The 20,533-nt window shown below is 45.4% G+C and overlaps 1 protein-coding gene across 1 annotated transcript; it reads left to right on the top strand.

Moving 5' to 3' along the window:
• The first annotated feature begins 7,370 nt into the window (after positions 1-7,370).
• Positions 7,371-10,319, top strand: LOC148684176 (olfactory receptor 13H1-like). Its single transcript, XM_088654895.1, has 3 exons — positions 7,371-7,997; positions 9,660-10,003; positions 10,234-10,319. The coding sequence occupies exons 1-3, from the start codon at positions 7,459-7,461 to the stop codon at positions 10,317-10,319; spliced, it is 969 nt and encodes a 322-aa protein (XP_088511021.1). The 5' UTR covers positions 7,371-7,458.
• Positions 10,320-20,533: the final 10,214 nt, after the last annotated feature.

Raw genomic sequence — 20,533 nt, 5'->3', positions numbered from 1 at the left:
TTTTGGATTTAGAAGGTTACGATAATGTTAATGGTTGGCATGCATATTTATGGTATGATAAAGTAAAGGCCCACAGAGGCTTTAAAACTCATATAATCAGAAAATCACTGTATAGTGTTTGGTCCAGGTACAAAGATTTGTTAGAAAGAAAAACACCTAAATGGATATCACTACTGAAGGAATTTTTTTATTTTACCTAAATGGATATCACCATTGGAGGCCATGGTCTGTAAAAGAGTAAACATGGAAACCAGTTGGCCGAAATATAGAGATTTGTTGATTCAAGAAGGAGACCAATTTAAGTTAAAGACATATGAGGATTTGAAATGTAAACTAGACGATTGGCTCCAATATCACCAGATTAATGAAGTTTTCAAAATGGATAGATTATTTGGTTTTCAATCAGAGAGGTCAAAGTTGGAAACAGAATTGTTAGAACCTAAGACGAAAATACTTTCCAGAATGTATAAATTGTTGCTTGAGTGGCATACGAAAGATGAACAAACAAAGAATGTTATGATTTTGTGGGCAAAGGATGTTGGTCACAATATCATGATTGAGGAATGGGGAAAATTGTGGCATGAGAATATTAAGTTTACTGCGTGTAGTTTACTAAAGGAAAATTTAATGAAGATGATGTATAGATGGTATCTTACACCAGTAAAACTAGCAAAGATATACCATAACCATGATAACAAATGTTGGAGATGTAAGAAAGAAGTAGGTTCATTTTACCACATGTGGTGGACATGTCCACTAGTGAATGACTTCTGGAATATGATTTATAATGAACTCAAGAAAGTGTTGAAAAACACATTTGTTAAGAAACCAGAAGCATTTCTAGTGGGCATTGTAGGGAAGGAAATTCCAAAGAAGAATGTATCGTTTTTTATGTATGCTATGACGGCAGCGAGACTTTTGATTGCTAAGAACTGGAAACTACAAACATTACCAACGATTGATGACTGGCAGATGAAGATGATGGAGTTTATGGAACTGGCTGAGATGACCAGAAGAATCCGCAACCAGGGAGAGGAAGCGATGGAAGAAGAATGGAAAGATTTTAAACTGTATTTAAAAAAATATGCTAAAGTAACATATTAGATCAGAAATTAAGATGTAAATAAACTGTGGAATTTAGGAATATGTGATATGAAAGTTAAAAAGTAAGGTTAGGTAAGGTGATGAAAATGATTTAGAAGTTGCTAACTATAAATGTGTTAAAGAACCACAGGGAGGGAAGCCCGAGGAGGTCCCATTAAATCATGTGAGATGATATGAGAATTGTTACTATATATGTTTTTCTTTTCTTTTCTTTTATTCTATGTGTCTATTTTTTCTTTTTTCTTATGTATTGTTGTTATTTTTTTGAAAACACTAATAAAAAAATATTATTAAAAAAAATGATCACAAGGACCAAACTATAGTGATCCTTCCTTTTGAAAGAACAGCAAAATGACCCTATCAATGTTTTAACCAGTAAGAAGGTCAGCCATTTGTTATCTAGTTTGGAGTGTTTGTTTGTTTGTTTGTTTTTGGACAGATAAATCTGAAAAGTGTTTAGAAATAAAACTGTAAATATTAGTGATATATAAAACACAGAATAAAATCTCTTCCAGTCCATATGCCATGAGTGAGTGATTACCCATATGGCTGTACAGACATCTGCCCCAGCCAGCTTGGCCAAAGGTCAGGGATGATGCGAGTTGTAATCCAGAAACACCTGCAGGGCACCAGGTCCCCAGGTCTCACCTTAATGCAGTGGTCCCAACAGGTGGTCCGCGGACCCCCAGGGGTCCACGAGCTATGCCAGAGGGGTCCGCAAGATGCTATTAGAATAAAAAATATATTAAATATATTTCGTATGATAACAGATTTTTTGTTTTGGCCGCTTCCTGCATGAGCAGAGTCTAGCGCAAAACTAGAATTAGATAGAGGCAGTAGTTCTGCTGTATGCCGTTAGGTGGCGCTTTACAAACACTACTGTTTTGCAAAGAGGCAGCGCGCACATTCTACTAACGCTCACCTCCCCAAGATGCTTTGCGCGCGTCGGCTTCATTTGTGCGCTACTGCCTGTCTTCTGTCTTCTCCATTCCCCTCCCTCCTCCCTGGCGCGCGCTGCCTCTTTGCAAAACAGTAGTGTTTGTAAACAAAGTGTTGTTTTTCGCGGAAGCTACAGTTCGCGTAGTTAAAAATGGACCATTGGTTAAAAAGTGGTTCGTTAAAACGACAAAGGCCTACAGATGAAGAGGAAGATAATGCATTTGATGTTCAAGCAAGTAAGTCAGTGACTCTCGAACCGATCTTGTCCGTGTCCATTGAACCTAAATCGTCGGCGTCCCTTGAACCTAACCCTTCCAAGATCAGTGTTAAGCTTACTGGAAAAATTAGATTAGGAATTAGGAATTAGATTTAGGATTAGGAATTAATGGGGGTCCTTGTCACAATAGCGGCTCGATGAGGGGTCCTCGAGAAAATTTTGTTGGGAACCCCTGCCTTAATGCAAACCTGTAAAATCCACCCTCCAAATGCAAATGAAGAAAGTAATAGACTTTAGGAAAAAATGTCCTCCATGCTTTCCTAATTACACAGAGCCAATTGAATTTCTTAATTTCCTCTCAAATGTTAGTCAGTTTGCAGTACAACCTGATGCATGTTTTTTTTTTAACTTTATTTGATTTATTCAAGCTGTACAAGCTTATTCAAGCTTCAACAAAAGGTCAATAAAATAAAATACATCTATAACTTTGTGTTACAAATGTCTTATTTATATATTCAACCCTGACCTCCCTCCTCCCCATCCCAACCATAAACCCTCCCACCCTTCCCCAACGACTTCACAGCCGTAATTGAGTTTTTTCCCTTATTGTTCCCTGCATAATCTCTACATACTGTTTTTCTAAATTACCAACATTTATAGTTATATATACCATAACGTTCTATTGTTTTACATTCATTACATATAATAAGACTAAGACTATAGTTTATCAAAATCTTTAGTTAATTGTAGAGCTTTTAAATATCTGAAATGAGAATTGGTTTTTCAATTTTGTCTTTTATATAATTTAAAAAGAGTTTCCAATTGTTATTTGAATCTTCTGATTTAATCCCTTTAATTTGTTCGTACTTTGATGCCATCTTATAGTAATTATATAATTTTTGTTGCCATTCTTCTATTTCTGGGACATTTGCTGACTTCCAATTTTTCGCGATTAGTATTCTCGCAGCTGCTGTGGCATAACTTATACAACATCTGTCTTGTACCCTGATGTCGTCTGGTATCATTCCCAACAAAAACAATTCCGGCAATTTCTTGAATGAATATTTCAAGACTTTCTTTAGTTCTCTATAAATCATTTCCCAGAACACCTTGATTTTGCTACAAGTCCACCACATATGTATGTGGGTACCAATTTCTGTATTACATTTCCAACATATGTTACTTGTACCCAGATATATTTTAGCCAATCTGGCAGGTGTTAAATGCTTATTTTCAAGGGATGTCTTATTTTTTTCCTCCTCCTCCTGCCGCGGCCGGCATTGCTGCTGCGCCTATCACTATGTCTTATTTTCGGGGTATGGCTTATATTCCTTGAATGCTTAAAATCCTGCTATGGCTTATTTTATGGGTATGTCTTAAAATATGAGAAACAGGGTATGGAAAGTAGTGCTGCCTTTTTGTCCCTACGATTTTCCAGACATTCCAGGATGTTTATTACATTTCTTATATTATCTCTAGCGGATCTTCCTTTAATAAACCCTACCTGATCTTTGTGTATAATATCTTCCAATATTATTCTCAATCTATTTGCCAATATTTTTGTGAAGATTTTATAATCACTATTCAATAGTGAAATCGGTCTGTAATTACCCGGGGAATCTGTGTCTGTTTCCGATTTGGGGATCAAAATAATTTGTGCCTCGGTCCATGATTGGGGGATTGATCCTCTTTTTAACATTAAATTCATTAACTCTTTGAGAGGGTCTAATATAATTTCTTGTAGTTCTTTATAGTATTCTAATGGTAACCCGTTGGGACCTGGTGCCTTTCCTTTTTTCATAGTTTTAATTACTTCTTTTATTTCAAAGGTTGTTATTTCTCTATTTATTTGTGTCAATTTTTCTGTTGAGATTTGTGGTAATCAATATTGTTTTAAAAAATTTTCAATTTCCTGTTCGGGGGTAGCTTCTTCTTGAGCCTTATGCCTTATGCGGCTTAGGACCCTCGTACCTACGGGACCGCCTCTCCCGGTATGACCCACAGAGGACATTACGGTCCACAAATAATAACATATTGGAGATCCCGAGTCACAAGGTGGCTAGGCTGGCCTCGACCAGGACCAGGGCCTTCTCAGTACTGGCCCCGACCTGGTGGAACGCTCTGTCCCAGGAGACTAGGGCCCTGCGGGATTTGTCATCTTTTCGTAGGGCCTGCAAGACAGAGCTGTTTCGTTTGGCCTTCGGACTGACGCAGTCTGACCCCACGGTTACCCTCCCCTAAGGTTTTATTTATAATGGTTTTATCTTATTCGTAGATTTTTAATTTTAAAATTGAATTTTAACATTGTATTATTCTGTTGTTTTAACTGAAATGTTTCTTTTATATTTGTGTTGATATTATTTGTTGTTAGCCGCCCTGAGCCCGGTCTTGACTGGGAAGGGCGGGGTATAAATAAAAATTATTATTATTATTATTATATAACTTTTCATAAATTTTTTGGAATACATTCATAATTTCTTCCGTTTTACTAAAATATTCCCCATCTGATTTAATTCTAGTTATTATTTTCTCACTCTTTCTCTTTTTTATTTGCCAGGCCAATAATTTACTAGGTTTATTGGCCCACTGAAAGTTTTTATATTTCCAAAATTGTGTTTGGTGCTCTATTTCTTGATCTATCATTTTCTCAAATTCCAACCTTAAGATTTTCAGTTCCTGGTCTATTTTTTTTGAATATTTTTTATATAATACTTTTTCCTTTTTATTTATTTCCTGTATTAACATTTCTTTCTTAACTTCTTTGGTTTTCCTCCAATTGGCATTTTGTTGTATAAAATACCCACGTATTACCGCTTTGCCCGCGTCCCATACGGTTCGCGGGTCAACCTCCCCATTATTATTCCACAAAAAATATTCTTTTAAATGTTTTTTTGCTTCTTGGACTATTTGAGTATTATTTAGGAGGAAAGTATTTAGCCTCCATCTTTTTTCTGTTAATTCCTCTCTTAATGTTAAAACCATTGGGTTGTGATCTGATAGGGTTTGGGGTCCTATTTCTATCTTCTGGATTTTGATTAATAATTCTTTTGAAATCCAAATAGCATCGATTCTGCTCGCCGTGTGATGGCGTGCTGATATGTGTGTATATTCTTTTGTAACGGGGTTCTTGTGTCTCCATGCGTCTGTTAAATTTAAATTGCCCATTATTTGCATAAATTTTTTTGGAAGTGTCTTAATCTTTTTCCCCCTACCGTCTCCCTCTCTTTTTTTGTCGAATTCTGGATCAATAATTCCATTAAAATCTCCCATTATTATCAACTTTTCTCCTATATATTTCATTAATTGCTTCTCCAGATTTTGCAAGAACCCTTTTTTATTTCCATTCGGGGCATAAACTCCCACCCATATCCATTGTTGTCCTTCATGTATTGTTTTTACCATTATTATTCTACCTTCCCTATCGGACCAAATCAATTCTGGGTTCCATTTTTGTTTAATATAAATTACTACTCCTCTCTTTTTTTTCTCATCAGCCGCGATAAATTCTTTTCCCAATTTTTCGTTTTTCAATACCCTCAAATGTTTTTTATTTATATGGGTTTCCTGAAGACAAATCGCGTCCCAATTCTGTTTTTTCAATATGTGTCCCACTCTATTTCTTTTCTTCTTATTGTTCAAACCATTAACATTCCAAGATATTATTCTAAAGTTCATATTTATTTGGCAATTCTATAAAATTACTTTAATCTAATCTGATCTCTGTTATAGGAAAATATAGGGAAGCTATAAGATGATAACAAAAGTACTAGAAACGTTAGAGGCGTTAAAAAGAAAAAGAAGTTAAAAGGAAAAAAGAAGAAAAAGGGAGGAAGCAAAAAAAACTGGGGAGGGTGGGGGAGGGGGGAAGGGAATGAAAAACAAAAAAAACAAAAATCAGAAAAACAAATAACTACACTAAGCAGAAACAAGGGGTTCCTAGGGTGTACAGTCATTTCTTAAACAGTGATTTACGTTAAATTTAATTGTTAGATTACATAATTATTAATTTGCAGTTTTACGGAGACTAGAACTTTGTTGTTATGCATTATCAGTCTCTTTTTTTCCCATTCTTTCATTTCTCCTTCTTCTGCTGCTGCTGATGTTTCTTCGTCTTCTATTTCTCCTCCTTCTTGTTCCTCTCCGCTGATATCATCTTCTACATCCTCTGGCTTGAGAGCTTGGTCCCTGCTCTCTTTCACTTTATCGCCTCCCAGTTCTTGTGAGTATGTCCTAAAAAATCTATCTGCTGCATCGGGATTGTCGAATCTCCTCCATCTTCCTTTAAAGGAGAATGCCATCCCCTCTGGATATTCCCATTTAAAGAAGACTTTTTTGGATCTTAGAGCTTTGGCGAGGAATTGATATTTTTTCCTTTTATGAATCAGTCTTGGTGGAATTTCCTTTAGTATGACTATTTCAGTTCCATCCATAACTAATTTTTTCTTCCCTTTGGTTCTTAATATTTTATTTCTCAGCCACATATTGGTGAAAGTAACTAAACAGTCACATGGCCAATTATTTGCCTTTACTTTTTTGGAATTCGTTCTAAAAGCTCCTTCTATACGTGTCTCTATGTCCAATTCTTCCAAATCTAACCACTTTGCCAGGGCTGTTGTCAACCTTTTCTCAATATCCTCATTTGTTAACTCCGGGATGTTTCTAAATCTCAAGGTCTTCTCTCTCATTTTCATTTGTTGCATCGCAAGGGCATCCTGTGCAGCTTCTAGGGCTGCCTTCTGTTCTTCCATGTCTTTTTTCATCTTTTCCCACTCCTTCTTTCCCTCTCTTCTTTCCTTTGCAAAGTTTTTCATTGAATTTTCTAGTGACTGGATTTTCTCTTGTACTTCCTGTGCCATTGCGACCGCCTTGCTGGAGTTTTCCTCAGCTGTACTTATATGATCTTTCATTTCTTGTTTGTCTTTTTCATTAGATTCTATTTTTTCTTCCACCTTTTCCACTTTATCTTCCAAGCTTTTCAACCTGATGCATGTTAATGTGTCACCTAAATTAGATTAATCAACAAAAGCCTTACGTTTTGCCTTTCATTAATGGCTGGGACTTAGTCATGATGTCTACACATGAACTTTTAATTTGTTTTCCATTTATAACATTTCACAACAGACTGAGGAAACAACTAGAAGGGCTGGAATGTCCTACATGAGGTCGAATGATATTTGATATCACTTTTTATAGGTAACATGGAAGAATGGGGCAACACAACTGCAGTGACTGAGTTCGTTCTAATAGGCCTCTCCAGAAACCCCAAAGCGTGTGCTGTTTTGTTTATTCTCTTCTTGCTGATGTACCTGGTTGCTGTAGCTGGGAATGGACTTATTGTGGTGCTCATTGTGATGGATTCGCACCTCCACACATCCATATATTTCTTCCTCAGCAACCTCTCCCTCATTGATGTCTGCTATGTCACCACCTCCGTCCCACAGATGATGGCCCACTGCTTCACAGACAGGCCCACAATCCCCAAGGGAAGATGCTTTGCACAAATGAGCATTGCTCTGTTTTTAGCAGTGGCCGAGTGCCTTTTGCTAGCAATGATGGCGTATGACCGTTTTGTGGCAATATGCTACCCACTACGTTATAGCTTAATCATGAGCCAAAAGGTGTGTATCTCTCTAGCAGTCAGCCTGTGGTCTAGCTCTTTCCTCCTGACCATTGTTCCCTTTCTCAGTATGCAGGCACATTTGTGTGGGCCCAATGTGGTGAATCATTTCAAACTAGTGTATTTCAGCCCATTTAATAACGGGCGCTAGAACATCCTGGGGTTCAGAGAAGCGCTTGTGTCGCTTGCTGTCGGCGGCAGGGGGACAGGAACGGAGGAGAAAGCGCTGCGTTCTCCTCCTCCGTTCCTCTCCCGCAGCCGCCGACAGCAAGGAGACATCCCAGGGTTCGGAGAAGCGCTTGCGCAGCGCTTCTCCGAACCCTGGGACCTGTCCTTGCTGTCAGCGGCAGGGGGACAGGAACGGAGGAGGAGAAAGCGCTGCGTTCTCCTCCTCCGTTCCTGTCCCCCTGCCGCCGACAGCAAGGACAGGTCCCAGGGTTCGGAGAAGCGCTGCACAAGCGCTGCGTTCTCCTCCTCCGTTCCTGTCCCCCTGCCGCCGACAGCAAGGACAGGTCCCAGGGTTTGGAGAAGCGCTGCACAAGCGCTGCGTTCTCCTCCTCTGTTCCTGTCCCGCAGCCGCCAACAGGGAGAAGACATCCCAGGGTTCGGAGAAGCGCTTGTGCAGCGCTTCTCCAAACCCTGGGACCTGTCCTTGCTGTCGGCGGCAGGGGGACAGAAACGGAGGAGGAGAAAGTGCTGCGTTCTCCTCCTCCGTTCCTCTCCCGCAGCCGCCGACAGGAAGAAGACATCCCAGGGTTCGGAGAAGCGCTTGCGCAGCGCTTCTCCGAACCCTGGGACCTGTCCTTGCTATCGGCGGCAGGGGGACAGGAACGGAGGAGGAGAAAGCGCTGCGTTCTCCTCCTCCGTTCCTCTCCCGCAGCCGCCGACAGGAAGAAGACATCCCAGGGTTCGGAGAAGCGCTTGCGCAGCGCTTCTCCGAACCCTGGGACCTGTCCTTGCTGTCGGCGGCAGGGGGACAGGAACGGAGGAGGAGAAAGCGCTGCGTTCTCCTCCTCCGTTCCTCTCCCGCAGCCGCCGACAGGAAGAAGACATCCCAGGGTTCGGAGAAGCACTTGCGCAGCACTTCTCCGAACCCTGGGACCTATCCTTGCTGTCGGCGGCAGGGGGACAGGAACGGAGGAGGAGAAAGCACTGCGTTCTCCTCCTCCGTTCCTCTCCCGCAGCCGCCGACAGGAAGAAGACATCCCAGGGTTCGGAAAAGCGCTTGCGCAGCGCTTCTCCGAACCCTGGGACCTGTCCTTGCTGTCGGCGGCAGGGGGACAGGAACAGAGGAGAAAGCGCTGTGTTCTCCTCCTCCGTTCCTCTCCCGCAGCCGCCGACAGCAAGGAGACATCCCAGGGTTCGGAGAAGCGCTTGCGCAGCGCTTTTCCGAACCCTGGGACCTGTCCTTGCTGTCGGCGGCAGGGGGACAGGAACGGAGGAGGAGAAAGCGCTGCGTTCTCCTCCTCCGTTCCTCTCCCCCAGCCACCGACAGGAAGGACGCGCGCACTCTCCCCCCCCTGCCTCCTCCAACCGCCGCTCCTCACGGCCAGGGAGGGTTGTGAGGAGGCCTTCGCCGGCCTCCACCCTCGCTTCCCTGACGTGCCCTGCAGTGAGGCGGTGTCCAGCGGGAGCGGCGGATGGAGGAGCAGAGGGGGTGGAGAGAGTGTGCGTGTGCAGTCTCTGCTGTCCAATCCCTGTATCCCTGGGGCACATGCGCAGTGACCCAGGGACACACGGGACAGCTTGGACACAGGGACAACTTGGACTTTATATATATAGATGTGAGCTCCAGGCAGTGTTGAAATTGGCCTGCTCTAATACCGAAGCCAGTGGAGTCAGCATGATGATAACCAGTGTCCTCGCTCTGCTGATCCCCTTCTCCTTTGTTTTGGTGACCTATGGTTGCATTGGTGTCGCTGTTCTGCGTATCCACTCATCACAAGGGCGTAGTAAGGCCTTGTCAACCTGTGGTTCTCATCTGGCTGTGGTGGGAATTTTCTATGGCACAATGTTGGCCATGTACCTCAGGCCTCAAGCCAAGACATTCACCGACAAGGAAAAGGTAGTGGCTGTGTTTTATGGGGTCGTCACTCCCATGCTCAATCCCATGATCTACAGCAGGGGTCAGCAAACTTTTTCAGCAGGGGGCCGGTCCACTGTCCTCAGACCTTGTGGTGGGCCAGACTATATTGGGGGGGGGGGGATGAATGAATTCCTATGCCCCACAAATAACCCAGAGATGCATCTTAAATAAAAGGACACATTCTACTCATGTAAAAACATGCTGGTTCCCGGACCATCTGCGGGCCGGATTTAGAAGGTGATTGGGCCGCATCCGGCCCCCGGGCCTTAGTTTGGGGATCCCTGATCTACAGCTTGAGGAACAGGGATGTGAAAGGAGCCCTGTGGAGAGCAATTGGAAGGAAAGTGGAGGAATAAAGCACTTCAGAAATTAAATTATATATTGATAGATATTTTATCAGCAGGAATACCTAAAGTGTTTTGTTATTCTGCAAATGGGTGGAGTTCAAAGTAGTGCTAAGGAGATGATTCCATCAGTGTAATAATTTCTGCTTTTCTGAAGGGAATAAGTTTCACTCCCCCCCCCCCGATGTGCTTCTCTGGAGGTTCTCTGGACCCCACAGAGCAGATTGGGGGGGGGGCAGACCCATTTCCACTAGCATGAGTCATGCTGGCTCCCACTAGCACAACTATTTAATTGAATCTAGCCCAATATTTTTATTGCTGCTGGTGGTTATGGGGGCAATATAGCTTCTCAAAGTGAGGAAAGGAAAATATTTAGCTGCACCCCAAGCAGTTTACAATCTAACTATAGGCATGGGCTGGGGAACCTGTGGTCCTCCAGGTGTTTTTGGACTCCAACTATCATCAGTCCCAGCTAGCATTGCCAGTGTGATCAGGGAAGATGGGAGCTGTATTCCAGCAACATCAGGAGGCCCACAGGTTCTCCATCTATGCTTCAGACAGTACTTGAGTAAAAGAGTAAAAGATGGGCAATAGAGGACAGGGAAAGGCAAGGATATTTATGATTTCTTCTCTGCAGATTTCTTGAAATCCTCTTTCCAAAAATTGTATGCTCTCAGAAGCAGTTTTATTTTTTCAATTGCAACTAGTAAGAGATCATTTTTCGGGGTTTGTTTTTGTTTTTTCTTTTCCTTCCTTCCTTCTCTTGGGGAGCATTGTTTCCTAGTTTGTCTTCAGAAATTCTGCCTTAAAATATACTTTTTAGGCCAGCTAACCAAATGCTAAAAATTTAAATCAGCATGTTGTAATATCATTTAAACTTGAATGGTACATGATGTGCATAAAAAAATTTTTGTATGATTAAATCATATTAATCATATTTCACAGTAAACAAATTCAAACTCTTCTGTTTATCATGTGAAATATCTACCACACAACCCTCATAAGTACATTTTGGGTACCATTTTCAGCCATCAAATAGATCCTTTACATACTCAGAGTCATAGCTGCCAAGTTTTCCCTTTTCTCGCGAGGAAGCCTATTCAGCATAAGGGAAAATCCCTGTAAAAAAGGGATAACTTGGCAGCTATGCTCAGAGTACAAACAATTTGCAAATAGTCTATGTATTAAATAAATTTATTAAATATAAATATCATCCTCTCCAAGTTTTAGAATTATTTCCCCCTTATTTTACCTTCAGCTGTGAACTAGCAAAGCAATTCCTTACTTCAGTTTCTGTTATTCAGACAATTAAACTGTTTTTAATATTCGGTTGGAAGCCGCCCAGACTGGCTGGGGAAACCCAGCCAGATGGGCAGGGTATAAATAATAAATTACTATTACTATTACTATTATTATTATTATTATTATTATTATTATTATTACTACTACTACTACTACTACTATTGCTGTGGGACTAAAAGTGTAACAGTTGATTATATAGAACAGGTATGCCCAACTTCAAGTAGGCTGTGACTCAGTATCAAAAACTGGCAGTGATCTACCACACTCTTCCATTGTCATTCTTCAACTTAAACATATTCTATTTGGCTGGGCTTATATTTGGCTTCCCCAAGGCCTTAGCGGAGGACCATGTCCAGCCCTGCAGAACACCATTTTGCTTCCCACCCCAGGAAGATGAGCCCCCTTAATTTACTGGGGTTGGGAAGCTGCCTTATACCAAGACAGGCTGTCCTGACACAGGTTGGCAGCTTCTCTCCTGCCGGGGCTTCTCACAACCCCCCCACCAACCCCCTCCCAGGGCCCTTGGTGCACACGGGAAGCCAACATGCCCCCCCATGTCCAATTTCTCCCTTTACCAGACAATGAGTTCCATGGGGACATGGGGGGCGGCGATGGCTTAGTAAACGCAGCTAGACTGGAGCTGTAAAAGTGGGGAAAGTTCAGCGTCCACACAGAACTAGGAGCAGAAGGGCGAGAGGGGGGAGGGGCGAGGGGTGTCACTCACCGTCTCTCTCCACGCGCTGCCTTCTCACAGCTTCCCCTCCGCAGCGCTACAGCACGTGTGGAGCCCATGTGCCTTGTCCTTGCTCCTCCCCCCGCCTCCCTGTTCCGGGGCTGGGGCTTGCAGGGGTGGAGTCACGTGCCTTGCACCTTTCTTGTGCCGGCCAGCTGGCAGGGCATGAAAGGAGCAGGGGAGTGGAGAAGGGTGGCGATGAGCAAGCCCGGGTAAGCGGAGCCTCGACTGGTTGTGCTGCCTGGGGGGTGGGGGGGTGGGGGGGCATGCCGCTAAGGGTGCCCTGCCCAACAGACAAGGGAGAGGGCAGCGGATGGAGGCAGCGGGTCGTCTCTATCAATTCCTATGAGCCATAGTGCGATTGACAAAAATCCATCCCATGATTAACCGATCAATCGACATGTCTGCTATAGCCGGTCCTTCTAGTTGCTCTGCTCTGGCACCAGCTCTGCTGAATTCCTCCCTCCTTCTGCCTACTGCCTCCATTCCCTGCATTTTCAAAGTGCAGCAGTGAGTTGCGAGTTCCAGTCCTTATTTATACAATAGAGTGGATTTATACAATCCACACACAAAAAGGACTTATCAGGTTTAAGTTTGCAGAACTTAAAACAAAACAGAAACACCAGGAAAATAAATCATGAGGGCAGGGAAGAAGAGCCAAATGAGAAGTGAGGGCACAGGGTAAAACGCGGATCCAGATTATTTTAAACGGATCCTCATGAATTAATATGATTTTTTCATTCAAATTAAAAAAAAACCCACCATGATACTGTAGACTGTGTCTTAGTCTGTAGGCAGCACCAAAAAAAATCACGCATCCACTGTATCGTGCGGCCACAATGGCACAAAAACATGGTTAAAAACCACGGATCCTCATGTATCCCCATGATTTCTGCATTGGGCCACCGCAAACTCACCCTCAAATCACATACCATGCCCAGGGGCACAGCCTGCACCACAAAAATAAAGGATCCACAGCTTCCTGGCGACACCGTGGCCCAAAAACGTGGTTTTAAAGCACGGATCCTCACGCATCTTCACCTTTTTGCATGCCCCCCCCCCAAAACTCACCCTCAAATCACATATCATGCCCAGGGGTACAGCCTGCACCACAAAAATCAAGGATCCACAGCTTCCTGGCGACACCGTGGCCCAAAACGTGGTTTTGAAGCACGGATCCTCACGGATCTTCACCTTTTTGCATGGCCCCCCCGAACTCACCCTCAAATCACATATCATGCCCAGGGGTACAGCCTGCACCACAAAAATCAAGGACCCACAGCTTCCTGGCAACACCGTGGCCCAAAAACGTGGTTTTGAAGCACGGATGCTCACGGATCTTCACCTTTTTGCATACCCCCCCCCCGAACTCACCCTCAAATCACACACCATGGCCAGGCGCACAGCCTGCATCACAAAAATCAAGGATCCACAGCTTTCTGGCGACACCAGGGTTAAAAAACGCCAGAAGATGAAAATAATGACAGATCAAGTACCGTGTTTCTCACATTTTAAGACACCGTCTTATATTTATTTTACTTAAGAAAATAAGCCTATGGCTTATTTTCAGGGGTGTCTTATTTTTTAAAAAATTACCTCCACTTCCTGCTGCAGCTTGGCACCCGGAACTGGCGGCTGCTGCTGCTGCGCTGCTGGGCTCTTTGTTGGCGCTTCAGCAGGGCACGCTGCTGGGTCCCGCTGGGTCGGGGCTCCAAGCGGTGCACGCTGCGGCTCTTGCCAGGTCCCGCCCCCGGGTCGGGGCGTGGCCTGGCGCATGCTGCAGCTCTTGCTGCGTCCCACCGCCAGGTTGGAGCTCGGCAAAGCGCGCACTGCTGCCTTTGCCGGCTACCACTCCGTCGGGGCTCGGCAAAGTGCTCGTTGCTGCCTTTGCTGGCTCCCGCTCCATTGGCTCCTGACCCAGCGGGACCCGGCAAGGGCAGCAGCGCGCGCCACGCCCTGACCCAGCGGGAGCCGGCAAAGGCAGCAGCACGCGCTTTGCCGGCTCTCGCTCAGTGAGGATCCGTGAGGATCCGTGCTTCAAAACCACGTTTTGGGCCACGGTGTCGCCAGGAAGCTGTGGATCCTTGATTTTTGTGGTGCAGGCTGTACCCCTGGGCATGATATGTGATTTGAGGGTGAGTTCGGGGGGGGCCATACAAAAAGGTGAAGATCCGTGAGATTCCGTGAGGATCCGTGCTTCAAAACCACGTTTTGGGCCACGGTGTCGCCAGGAAGCTGTGGATCCTTGATTTTTGTGTTGCAGGCTGTACCCCTGGGCATGATATGTGATTTGAGGGTGAGTTCGGGGGGGCCATGCAAAAAGGTGAAGATCCGTGAGGATCCGTGAGGATCCGTGCTTCAAAACCACGTTTTGGGCCACGGTGTCGCCAGGAAGCTGTGGATCCTTGATTTTTGTGGTGCAGGCTGTACCCCTGGGCATGATATGTGATTTGAGGGTGAGTTCGGGGGGGGCCCATGCAAAAAGGTGAGGATCCGTGAGGATCCGTGCTTCGAAACCACGTTTTTGGGCCACGGAGTTGCCTGGAAGCTGTGGAGCCTTGATTTTTGTGGTTCAGGCTGTACCCCTGGGCATGATATGTGAATTGAGGGTGAGTTTGGGGGGGCCCCATGCAAAAAGGTGAAGATCCGTGAGGATGCGTGAGGATCTGTGCTTTAAAACCACGTTTTTGGGCCACGGTGTCGCGGCACGCGCTGCGGGTCGCGCAGGGTCCTGCTGGGTCGGGGCTCGGCGCGGGGCGTGCTGCAGCTTCTGCCGGCTCCCACTCCATCTGAGCTCCACGCGGCGCACGTTGCGCATCCACTTCCGGCAAGGACAGGCATCTTCCTTTTCCTGTTCCTTACGGAAGCACCATCCGGACCTGCTCCCAGCACGGTATAGTACCGGTACCCCAGCATGTCTTATCTTATTTTGGGGGGATGCCTTATATTTTATTGCCTTGAGAAAATCGCGCCATGGCTTATTTTATAGGCACGTCTTAAAATGTGAGAAACACAATATGGATGTTGGTGATCTGACACAGGGGCGTAGCCAGGATCAAAACTGGGGGGGGGGGCAAGCCATGGTCGTTCAGGGGCGGGGCCATAAAGTGGGAACATGGGCGGGGCTACAGGGCCAGCTGGCCTGAGGATATTGTGGCGGCGGCGGCAGCGGCCACCTTGTGCTTCTGGGGCTGGCAGCGTCAGCGGCTACCCTGCTTGGCTGGAGAGGACGGGAGGGTCGGGCAGGCGAGAGGGGGTGGCAGGGTGGGCGAGGGCGAGGCAAGGCACGACCGCAGTCACGACGGCTCCGAGGCGTTGCTGCATATCAGCATAATATTTCAACCATGTCGTGGGTTCAAGCCCCACCTTAGGAAAAAATTCCTGCATTGCAGGGGCTTGGACTAGATGACCCTTGTGGTCCCTTCCGACTACAATTCTATGATTCTATTGATATATTGCCATAGCATATGCATCATTCTGCTTTCTTGAATTGTCCTACTCCTAGGCATAGCAGCCAACTCCTAGAGGCCTAGGTGCCTCTTCCCCCCCCCCCCAATTACTAGTAAATACCGTATTTGAAAGAGTCATCCCCCCCCCCATGTTGATGGGCTTTCTATGTGGGGCTTATCTGCGCCCCCCCCCCCGTATTTTATTAAGAATGGAAGAGGGAGGGAAGGAAGAATAGAGAGAGGGATAACTCATATTTGTGGGTGCCTCTGGGTGACGCTGTGATGCTGGAACACCTGTACAGGAGCCTTGTAAGCAGCTTTCTCTCTGCTTGATTTACAGCAGGCTTGTCCAACAGGTAGATTGTGATCTACCAGTAGATCACTGGATGTCTGTGGTAGATCACTGCTAGATCACTGGCACCCCTAAAAAAAGCTCACCCAAAATTTTCCTCCTCCCTAAAAAAAGCTAAACTATGACCTGAAGCCCTAAACAAAAATGGGCCTCCCTCCCTCCTAAAAGAAGCTCAACAAGTTTGACCTAAACCCCCCAAAACAGGGCTTCCCTTCCTTAAAAAAACTCAACTAATCCAGAATACGGCAGCTAGACTGGTGAGTGGAAGCGGCCGCTGAGACCACATAACACCGGTCTTTAACACCGGTCTTGAAAGATCTACATTGGCTCCCAGCACGTTTCCGAGCACAATTCAAAGTGTTGGTGCTGACCTTCAAAGCCCTAAATGGCCTCGGTCCAGCATACCTGAAGGAGTGTCTCCACCCCCATCGTTCTGCCCGGACACTGAGGTCCAGTACCGAGGGCCTTCTGGCGGTTCCCTCATTGCGAAAAGCCAAGTTGCAGGGAACCAGGCAGAGGGCCTTCTCGGTGGTGGCGCCCACCCTGTGGAACGCCCTCCCATCAGATGTCAAAGAGAAAAACAGCTACCAGAAGACATCTGAAGGCAGCCCTGTTTAGGGAGGCTTTTAATGTTTAATTTATTATTTTATTTCATTTTTCTGTTGGAAGCCGCCTAGAGTGGCTGGGGAAACCCAGCCAGATAGGTGGGGTATAAATAATAAATTATTATTATTATTATATTAAGTACAGTGGTACCTCGCAAGACGAATGCCTCGTGCAACAAAAAACTCGCAAGACTAAAGCGTTTTGCTTTGCACGAGGGACTCGCAAGCCGACGAGGTTTTCTATTACCGCCGCTTCATCTTGCGAAGCGCAGCCATAGAAAGACGAAGCGGCGGCAAGTGGCAAAAAAAAAGGGAACCAGCTGTAGCATGGGGAGAAGGCAAAGGAAGATCAGCTGTCAGCACGGGAAGCTGATCTTCCTTTGCCTTCTTGCCGTGCTACAGCTGGTTCTTCTTTGTGTTCCGCTGGTCTCTGCCAGTTGCTGTGAGCGGTGAGGGGCAACCGGCAGAGACCAGCATAACGCAAAGGGGAACCAGCTGTAGCGCGGCAAGAAGGCTGACAGCTGATCTTCTTTGCCTTTTTGCCGCGCTACAGCTGTCAAATCACTTATAATGCCCAGGGGCACAGCCAATGTAGGTCTTTCAAGACCGGTGGTACGTGGTCTCAGTGGCCACTCCCAGTCACCAGTCTAGCCAGGGCCATCTTAAGCAGATCCAGCGCCGTAGTGCAAATATCCCTCCAGCGCCCCACCCCCTCCGTTTCCCAGAGTTGTCGACCCAATGGCATAGCAAGGTCAGGTGGTACCCGGTGCGGAATTTTTATGTCACACCCCCCATTGAAATTATTAAAATAAGGAAAAATAAGATACTTACAGTTGCAAGTGTTATTTTCTTGTTGTTGTTTTTTTACATTGTGAGCATAAGCACTTAAAAACCCCTTTTCCTAAAATCAAGATTCATATATTTTTAAGTTCTACTTATTATGAACATGTAAGAAATGGTGCTGAATTTCTAAAGCGACCTCTTTCGGTTTAAGCGCACCTATACATGCCTCTCCCAAAAGCCGTTCCCTGTTGTGACGTGGGGTTTGTGATTTCAGCTCTCTTGACATAACATGCTGGAGACAGTTCTCTAGTAACAGCTCTTTATTAAAGTGAACAAGACTGACTCTGAGGGCAGGAAGGCTACATTTATAGGGACAGGGGACTAGCTAGAAAGGGATACATTTTGGAGGGAACAATATCAGGCAATCACAGTGCTGCCTTTTGGAGGGAACCAATAAGACAGAGGATCCAAATACAGCAGCTTAAATGAACCAATAGTAGCTGTACCCTCTGGAACCAAAAGGCAGTTACTTTATCCTAATGCAATACAGACAATAATAATACAGATATAAAATCCTTTGACTCAATACACAACATTCCCTTTAAGCTCAGAAGTGCAGAGGCTAGTTGTAGCTGTTCAGCACTCTGTCCATGCACAAAGAAACTCTCATTCCTCATTCCTTCACATGTCCCAGGGTCAAACCCTGACACTGAAAAAAATGGTTCTGGCTGAGTCCTGAAGTCACATTAAATCCCAGTTCAAAGCCATGCCATTTGTCCATAGACAAGCAAGTCCGTTTTGCCTTCCTCTTGATTATCAGCCAATATTTAGTGTATGAATCGAGTTACCAAAGGACTAACCTGCATGTGGATTTTCAATGATATGTCAGGGCCAGAACTTGAGAGAGCTGCTGTCCCTTGACGATGGACATGGAAGAAGCCAGGCCATTAGGTGTACAGTGGAACCTCGGTTTACGAATTTTCAGTTTACGAATGCCGCAGACCCATCTGGAACGGATTAATCCACTTTCCATTACTTTCAATGGGAAAGTTGGCTTCAGTTTATGAACGCTTCAGTTTATGAACAGACTTCCGGAACCAATTGTGTTCATAAACCGAGGTACCACTGTAACTTCTTCCATGAGTATAGCATTCTTCTGGGAAAAGCCTCACGTATCCCAGAAAAAGAAAACTTCCTTCCATAGAACTCTTAAAAGGGCAGGAACACTCTCAAGGACTGACAAGGTAGTCAAGGGATCAAAGAACAGCAAGCAAGAGAAAACCCCACAAGGACACCCCTTAATAAAATGATGAAATCATAGAATCATAGAATCATAGAGTTGGAAGAGACCACAAGGGCCATCCAGTCCAACCCCCTGCCAAGCAGGAAACACCATCAAAGCATTCCTGACAGATGGCTGTCAAGCCTCTGCTTAAAGACCTCCAAAGAAGGAGACTCCACCACACTCCTTGGCAGCAAATTCCACTGCCGAACAGCTCTTAATCCATCAAGAACATCCCTGAACTCAGGTATGGGGAACCTCCTCATGTTACTGCACTACAACTCCCATCATCCCGTCATCCCTGGTCGCTGGCTCTGCTTGCTGGGTGGGGCTGATGGTAGTTGTGGTTCATCAATGTCTGGCAGGCTAAAGGTTCACCACATTGGTGCTAACAAAATGGTTCCTTGACAGCCAAGCGCCAATGTCACAATAAATAAATTTTGTTATTTTGGTTTGGTGGGTGCCTTGCTGCTGAGGGTGTTGTCTTCATTCTAATGACCAGATTCACACAAACAGTGCTTGCCTCCCTTCAAGTACAGCTTTCCTCAACCTCGTTGCCTTCCAGATGTTTGGGATTGCAACTCCCACCATCCCTGAACTTTGGGAAGAAGATGGGAGCTGGAGTCAGGAGGGCACCAAGTTGGGGAAAACTGACATAGGTAATCAAGACTGAAGGACTGCCAGCTCCAAAATTACAGCCTCTGTTGCTAGAGGTACCTCTGGGATAGCTCAGTTGGTAGATGTTAAAATGTTTTGTTGCCCAATTAAGCAATTGGTAAGCAACAGGTAAACACAGCCTTGTCAGGCATCTATTTGCCTGCATCCAAATCCAGCTGCGTAGCAGAGAACTGTCCAGTGTGCTCCCGTTGCGCAGCCTCTGCTTCTAAATGTCCCGGAATTCTTCCTTCTGAAGTTTAGATAACAGTCTAATTGCAGCTTGTAGCAGTGGAAACTTATCTAGCTTTCAGCACCTATGAAATAAATCACTTTCCACTCCCTTGTTCATTAAAACAGAGAGATTTATTGACACCAGCCCGGACTGGACAGATCCATCCCGGCTGGAAGCTTCAACATAACAGACAGAACAGAAACAGACGATGTCATATATTTCAGATACACAATAGCAACAGGTACTACTTCCTGATTCCTGTTTACATGCCACATCACCAATACTTCCTGTTTACATGAGAACAGGCCCCCACGTGATACAGGACGACTGCTGAGCCATTAACCCCTCAGCTCACAGTAGAGCATGAGACCCTTAATCTCAGGGTCATGGGTTCGAGCCTCATGTTGGGCAAGATTCCTGGATTTCAGGGGGTTGGATTAGATGACTCTAATGGTCCCCTCCAAATGATACAATTCTATGTTTCGAAACAGAGACCACCGTGCCTTCCGACTCATCTCTGCTCAACGGCCCAGTTGGGCAACCCTTGAAAATGGCAGCCCCCATAGGCAAAGTTAGGGAAGTGAAGGATGCGGGCAGGTTGTGCTTTGCACAGTGGATATTTCTCCCCCATATTTTTCTATATCACATGATTCATTTTCTTGCATACAAGGGCTGCGGATGGATGGGTATGTCCTCGACACCCAGGCAAACCAATGGCATATGACACTGGCTCTGACAGGCGGGCCCTGACCAGAACATGCTGTGGTCCATAGTTTTGGTTTTCCCAGGCTGGTGGGTAGGTGGGTGGTTGTCCCTGCCTCGCAGGGGCAT

The sequence above is a fragment of the Zootoca vivipara genome, chromosome 12, assembly GCF_965207765.1.
Source record: "Zootoca vivipara chromosome 12, rZooViv2.hap1.1, whole genome shotgun sequence".
Classification (NCBI taxonomy): domain Eukaryota; kingdom Metazoa; phylum Chordata; class Lepidosauria; order Squamata; family Lacertidae; genus Zootoca; species Zootoca vivipara.
Note: the sequence above shows the minus strand (reverse complement) of the source record. Positions and strands in the feature narration are given on the sequence as shown.